General features: G+C 30.6%; 1 protein-coding gene across 1 annotated transcript; it reads right to left on the bottom strand.

Moving 5' to 3' along the window:
- Positions 1-924: 924 nt before the first annotated feature.
- Positions 925-2,013, bottom strand: LOC122859928. Its single transcript, XM_044163610.1, has one exon. It carries the CDS (start codon positions 2,011-2,013, stop codon positions 925-927), a length of 1,089 nt encoding a protein of 362 aa, XP_044019545.1.
- Positions 2,014-8,412: the final 6,399 nt, after the last annotated feature.

Below are 8,412 nucleotides of genomic sequence, written 5' to 3'. Positions count from 1 at the left end.
TGGAAAAATTATAAATGACAGCCTTGAGTCATCAATTTACGTATATGTAAAAGGTTATGAGAAAAAAAAATGGCTCAGCAATATTTTGAAAGACGATAAAACTATTATCGATTTGATTGAGATGGATTGTCCAGCGCATGGCAAACTACCAACTAAGGTATGTCAAAAAAACTATGTTCACCATCTGAGTTATCATCTCAATTCATGGACTCTTACTTGTGCATTGGATAATGTACAAAAATTGAGAGCATGGTTCCGAACTAACTGGGGATCAGTTTCATCATTGAAAAACTCGATTCAGCTATTCTGTCATCTCGAGAGTCTGGAAAAAATGTTAACAGAAGATATTACGCATTTACCAGAGAGATATATTTTTCTGCTTACACCAAACTCAATAAATACCGTGTGGGATAAATTGCCAGAAAAATTTAAAACAAAAAAAGATTTCATCCAATATAAACTCTGCATTGAACATTATCATAATCAAGACGGAAAATCAGATGAATTTGACGGGCCATCACCCATGATAAAAGATTGTAAAGAATGTCAAAATAAAAATAAATAAATGAAAAAATTCTTTTTAACATACATTATTCGTTTATTTATTTGAATAATAATTTTTATTTTTCAGTAATTTATAAAATAAGGAGAAAATAATATATACAACAATTTTTTTTTTTCTTTTTTATGTACATTATTTGGTTTATTTATTTTGTTTACATATTGTTATGAGATAAATATAGGATTAATAAGTTTACAGGTTAATTGAATATATATTAAACGAGCTTGCGTACTGAACCACTAATTGGATTATATTCAACAATTCGATCATGTAAAATCAAACAATAAGCTGATGTTTGAGCTGGAAATTGTGTTGTTGATTTAAATTCGAGTCGAATATCTACTGGTCCAGATTTTAAAAATTCATTTTGCATTGAACAATCTATGACAATAAGTGGAGCTTCTTCCAAGAAATTTTTGTCTTGTAAATAATGGTTGTGGTGTTTCTGTGTAATAGTAGGAAGCTTGGAAATATGCAAACATATCATATAATAATGAGAATTGATTATGAGCAAAATCAATATTCAAATTTCCATAAGGATATGATTGTGAATTTAAAAACAGCTTAACATCACGCAAGTTACAATGATCAAAAACACTTGAATTGTCTGTTACAGAGTTTTTTCGTCTTGTTTGGAAGCCTAAAATTATGTATCTCGGTTTTTCCAATTGTGTTGATGTTTTCACAGTCCAATTTTGCTTTGTAGTTGCAGGTAATAGTGGATACTCGTACAGTTCCCATGTAGGAAAACTGATTGCTATGGATGAATCCTTGGCAATATAATTTAAAAGTTGAATTTTCTGCTTGTCAGACACTTTGATATATGGAACAATCCATTCCGCCTTTTGAAGTTTAATTTGTATTTTTTCGCCACTTTTTCCTTCCGCAGGTTGTTTTTGTAGACAGGCATTCACATCACTATTTGCTCTTATTAGGATGAGTTCATCTTTTGCATTGATAATTATTTTTTTATAATCTTCAGCAAATCCTAGCAGCAGGCTCAGTGGTATTGATATATCAAAATAACCACTCGAATCGAATAATGATTCTTCATCAGACATTAACCATCCAGCATTCTCCAATAATGATTTTTGATTTGGACTTAAGGAAATATATCCTTTCATAAGAGTCGTAAGACCAACATTTTTGCTCCGATCAATTTCAATTGCATTTATCTCATAGCGAATTTCTTCAAACATGTGTGCTATTGCCATTCGTACCAATGAAGTTGTTTTTGGCATAGATTTTCCGTCACTTGTAAGAAATTGTCCAGTAATATGTAGTGAACTTTTGCTTGGTAGTACACATAAATCTTGATGTTGAATTCCAATCCGGATTTCATCGTTGTTATTGAATGTTGAAGAGCCATAAGGCTGATGAGCATGTAACTCACAATGGGCAATCGATTCATCAAAAATGATTGGATCTTGTATACTCAAAATTTCATCCATGGTATAATACAAAAAAAGCAACAAAATGATACTTTTATTTCCGTTGATGTTGTTGACGTGGATCCAGACCGAGACTCTTGAGAAACTGAATACTCTGATGTGTTATCGCTTTGCTTCCTTGCTTTTGACTGATTTTTTTTTGGCATAATGTCTCGCATTTATAGCTTTGTCCAATTATTTTATTATTATTATTATTATGTTTATTTTTATTTTTTTTTCTTTTTCTTTAAAAACGATGCCCATATTTTTTTTTCCTATTTGACACTTTTAATGTGTAGTCGAATTGTAATCGTTTCTCCACGGAAATTCACAATTTCACCATCCTGATCGACAATTTTTAATTGAAATTGATGTATTGCTCGCACTGTGACTGGCAGATAAATGACATGAGATGGTACTTCAACAATCTTATATCCAGGAGGCACAACTGGGAAAAATTCATGTATTGTGTGAACTTTGTGCTGATTCATATATGCACCGGTTGTTATGTTACACTGAATTTAGAGTGTATTGACCTTTAATATGGCAACAGGCAAGTCAGATTTATGTAGAATATCAGCTTCGAGGATTCGTTTTGTAAAGCCCAACAATCTTCCAATCGAGTCTTCTATTTCAAAATGAATACGTTTGTTTCATTTAACCTCACTATGTAGTTCATTGTTATTTGGTTTAATACTAATAGTAACGTCATTCTGACATATTGCTTTTTGGATATAACTTTCAATATCCTCAATTTCATAACTTCCTGTTGGAATTGTTATTAGTTTACAACCTTCAATGTAGACTTTATTGTTACCAACGTCAATATTCGGTATAGAATTAAATGTTGTAAATTCGACAAGCCCAGCAACATAATTTTTATTTGCTGACAACTCGATCGGCGGGAAATATTGTGTTTCAAGAGTCGATGACCTGCCCGACAATGTCAACGTAAATGAATCATCCATGACTAATGATTATTTTAGCATGTGTCATGATTATTTATAGTTTCTTGCCAGCCAGGAATTTGAGACATAGATGACCGCAAACAATTGTATTATAATTTTGATATTTTTCATAATTATATTTAATGCTACCAACACCGAGATAATTAATCAGCTCTTGTGGAGGCTTTAAATCACCAAAGCTAGCGAAATAAATGACATCATTGAGCCGTTTTTTGTATGCAACCCAATGTGTACCAGCACGATCTTTATCATCAAGATTTACAATTGCTGATTCATTTTTACGAGGACCAGTTATTGGTTAACCGCTTCTCATGAAAACTCCTCGGAAATAAGGAATTTTAAAAGCTTTGGCGTATTTGATGATATCAATATTTGTGAGAGCTCGATGTGGTAGCATTACAAGTTTTTTTTCTTATTTACTTTTTTTGCGGGCTTTAAAAACAGACCTAGCCCTCTTTTATAAGGAGATAAAAATAATCCTTCGCCCAATACAATTGATTCCATTTTCTTATTATGACGTTGATTTTCTCGTAGTAATTTTTTTGCTGCATGTACAACATTTATTGTCTTTGAAATTGTTGCTGCACCACCTGTCATAGCACCAGATGCACTTAATCCAGCACATAGTGGTATTAAAAATGGTAGTATACTACCATCACTGTTATTTTCTTTATTCAATGGAAGAGGTAAAATTCGTGGTAAACGAATTTTTTTTTTTCCACCAACTTTTTTGACAGCAACACGTGCACTTTCCAGAACCGTCTTTATTGGATCAGTGATTCCAGGCTTTATAGATTGTTTTGATATATCTATAATCCTGTTGAGACTTGTTAAATACTTTTTATATTTTTGTTTTGGGATGATTTTATCTTTTTTATTATTCTTTTCAGTTGTTTGTATTTTCTTGATTTTCTGATGAATTTTTTTATTCTTTTTGCTTCTATTTAAACCCATACCAAGTTTCGTTTTCAAATTCATTGCAGTTGTCACACCCCAAGCTACGGCTCTTTCACCAAGTGACGAATCTTTGGCAAATACACGTTGCCAAGCTTTATCGGCAAGTATTTTATCAGCTTTATGTCGTTCTTCGAGATTGTCAGGATTTTTTGAGTAGCTTATATCATGCTCACGACAATGTTCATCCAACGGATTAACACCGCGATCACCACGAGCTAATCTTTTATCGAGCTTTGTACCCGGACCACAATAATTATACTGTGGAACGTGTAATTCAAATGGCAGGCTATTGATGATACTGTTCAGCAGACCCCTTCCTTTTTTTTTTTAATCTTTTTTTTATATATTTTTTTTGCACGTTGATGCTCAATCATTGTCTTTGAAGAACTGACTGCATTCAATAAAATCCCGAGTATTTATATGTTTTCACGTTAGTACAGATTAAGCTAGCAGCTTGTTCAGTTGTAAAAAAAGAAACATGGAATTTCAAGAACCATTAAAGTTGCCAGTCATCAATTTTGATCAAATTGTGCAAAAAACTGCTCCAAAAAAACCATCTGAAAAAAGACATGGAAGTTTATTACCGAATAGTGTGAGAGGTGTATTTTGTGGACCTTCAAATTCTGGCAAAACAAACGCTCTTCTTGCAATAATAATTCACCCAAATGGATTGAAATTTGAGAATGTTTATGTGTATTCCAAATCGCCTAATCAGCCAAAGTACAAATTTCTAGAAAAAATTATTAATAATGTTGCAGAAATTGGTTATTTTCCATTCAATGAACATAAGAAAGTTATTCAACCTGAAGAAGCTAGACCAAATTTACTGATGATTTTCGATGATATATCTACAGAAAAACAAGATAATGTTCGAGCATTTTTTTGTATGGGTAGACATCAAGCAGTTGATAGTTTTTATTTATCTCAGACCTATGCTCACATAACCAAACATTTGGTGCGAGATAATGCAAATTTTTTTGTACTTTTTCGTCAAGATGAAAGAAATTTAAAGCATATATACAATGATCATGTAAATACTAACATGGAATCTGTGAAATTCTGCAATATATGCTCGACATGTTGGAATAAAGATAAATATGGATTCCTTGTGATTGACAAAGATAGTGACATTAATGATGGCCGATACAGGAGAGGTTTTGATTGTTATATAAACATTACAAACGATTCTGCTGAAAATACAGTTTCTCCCTCTGCTACCACCACTGATACATCTACTATCTAAAAAAAATATTAGATAATTTAGAGTAATATTATACGATATATAGTAAAAATTCCAAAATAAAAGACAGTAGGATTGTGTACTGTGTACTGTCAACAGCATCATTATCTATCATGAAGCATACAAACTTACATGCTGAAAAATCATTATTGCATGAAATTGAAAAAGCAAGTGACTCTATAAGACGTAAACATAAATTGATTAAATATGGTCGAGTTGAAAATGAAAGAATAACAAGTGACCAGTTAGGACCTATAACTGAGCCTTTAGAAAAAATGCTAGCAGATGTATCAAAACAAAAACCAGCACCAAGTTCCAGTAAAAATCGAGCAAAAAAAAATAATGCTCAAAGAAAAGATGAAGAATACACGATAGAAGAAGAAGAATACGAGACAGAAGGAGAAGAAGAAAAATCAATATTGACAAATGATGATGAAAAAATTGATATTGATCCGTTAACTTTTCATAAGAATAATATTAGTGATGCTGATGATGATGACACAGACGAAGATATAACAGAGAAAAAAAAAAAATTTGGATGATGAAGAAGCACCTTGAAAGGCAAAAATCAATAAATTCTCATGACAAGACTCAACATACAATGTACACCATCCAAAAATTGAAAAACAATAAATTATCGTTTGGTAATTGAAAAATCATTATATTTATGTGAAAGATAAAATTTATTCTGCTACTCAAGGTCTCTTGGAGTTATTATTTCAACAATCACCTAATGCATCTATTATTCGGGAAGTTGATCGAGAAATTTTTATTGAAATTATAAAATTAACAAATGCACATCGTAAAAATTTCAAACCTGATGGTGCATTTCTGACAAACAGGACACAAAAATATAAAAATTATGTATCACTGTTTGTCAAGTCTTTGAGAAAACAAAAAGTAGAGAGCAAAAAAGGTTCAGCACTTGTATTACCAAAATACAAAACACTACAAAAAAATAAGAAAATAAATAATACAAATTATATATATTGGGATGATCCCAATGAGCTTGTCAATCGTCTTCAATTACTTGTAGCTTCAGAAAAAGCTGGCAATAATAGTCACGCTGATGGAATTCTTTCAATCATTGAAGAATTAAGAGAAGCTGGTATTATTTGTTAATATATATGTTCATTCAGTCTTTAATGTACAGTCATTAAAAGGACATTGGAGTGGAAGAATGTCTAGTGTTGATATATTCGGACGTCAATTATCAAATAAACGAAAATATTCTATCGGAGGAAAAAGTGATGGCGATACAATAAGAGGACCACCTGGAGAAGTTTTCAAATTTACAGAAGACGGAAATTATGACATTGCAGAAAAAAAATTATGTCACATTGCCGATGCTCAAGACATGAATGATGCTGTCTCAAAAAAATTAGCATTGATTCTAATTAAAAATGAAACTAATAATCTACTAAGAATAATGCAAGAAGATAGTCAAAAATATATCACTGAAGTCATTAGTAAACTGACAATCAAAGTGGACACATTGCAAAAAAGTGTTGAAAAATCACGTCATACATTAGATGAGCTGAGTACAGAAGTTGCAAGTATATCTCACTATTTGACAGAAAATTTGGGAGTACGTTTAGAAAATCAAAAATAAAAATGAATAAAACAAAAAAAAAATAATAAAAAAGAAGACAATAACTATTTGAGAAGCGTTGTGGCACATGAGCTACACAAGCCCGCTCGCAAATATTATCAACGTAGACATGTTGACATTAGAGCTCTTGATACAACATGGCAATGTGATCTTGTCGACATGAGTGCATATGCTTCCGTAAATGAAAATTACAAGTTTATACTTACAATAATTGATAATTTTTCCAAATATGCATTTGCTGTACCACTCAAGAAGAAAAGTGCAAAAGATGTTACTGCAGCGATGAAATGTTTTCCTGAAAGGTCGATATCCAAAAAAACATTTACATGTCGATCAAGGCAAAGAATTTTACAACAGTGAATTTAAGAATCTCATGAAAAAATATAATATAAATATGTACTCAACATATAGTACTTTAAAAGCAAGTACAGTCGAAAGGTTTAATAAAACCCTGAAAAATCAAATGTGGGAAAGATTTCCATTCCAAGACAGTTATATATGGTTGCTTATACTTCCTGAATTGATTAGAAATTATAATAATACAAAGCACAGAACTATAAAAATGAAACCAAAAAATGTAACTAAAAACAATGAAAAGGATATATTGAGGGAAATATATCATAATCAAAATCCAATGTTTTGTGTCACATCAAAGTTGATAAAAAAAAAAATTTAAAATTGGTGATAAAGTGCGAATAAGTAAATATAAAAAAATTTTCGAAAAAGGCTACACTCCCAATTGGACAACTGAAGTTTTTTGAAGTTTATTGAATACAATACCAATAACATACAAGCTTGCTGACTATCAAGATAACAATGTTGAAGGATGTTTTTATCAAGAAGAACTGAGTCCAGTACGCTATCCAGATATATATCTTGTCGAAAAAATTTTAAAAAAACGTAAAAATAAAGTACTTGTAAGATGGTTAGGTTTCGATTCTGAACATGATACATGGGAAAATGAATCAAAATTATAAATAATTATATTTACAATGTATATAGGTATAAGATTTTTTTAATAAAAAAAATTATAACAAAATGAATTTTTCAAATGTAATTTATTCATTTATTGAATATTGTGTGTATAGGCTCAGGCCAACTTTCTAATAATACAACTTGATTATTTTCTCCAATACATTGTAATGTTAAAACTTTTCTTTTAATACCATCCTCTAATTCAAGGAACTTTTTTTTATTATAAAAATAATATTCAGCATTATTTTTCGGTGAAAAAACAGTATATTTATTATTTATTTCGACTGATAGTCTTGCACCAGACTTTTTTCCATAGTAACTTTGAATTTTCGTCACAGCATAGTAAACATCTTTTGTCAAATCTTTCAATAATTTACAATTTTTTGAAAGTCGCTTAGTCTTGGTGTTTATCAGTTTTATATTATAATTATTTTTTTTGTCTAGATAATAATAATTACTAGATTTGAAGAAGAGTTAACAAACTTTTTTTATTTTTCTCGTTTTATGAGAAAATAAACTCACATTTGTTGTATTTTCCTCCCAAAAAAAGAAGATCCAAACATCCATCGATCGCTGCTTTTTCAATTTTCGTAAAATAATCATTATTTTTCATAAACTTGGCGATTCTGCTTGGTAGAAAGACATTCAATTTATCATTCAATGTAGCC

Source organism: Aphidius gifuensis, linkage group LG6 (assembly GCF_014905175.1).
Source record: "Aphidius gifuensis isolate YNYX2018 linkage group LG6, ASM1490517v1, whole genome shotgun sequence".
NCBI classification, from domain to species: Eukaryota; Metazoa; Arthropoda; class Insecta; order Hymenoptera; family Braconidae; genus Aphidius; species Aphidius gifuensis.
The sequence above is the reverse complement of the archived record's forward strand: the minus strand, read 5'-3'. Positions and strand labels throughout refer to the sequence as shown.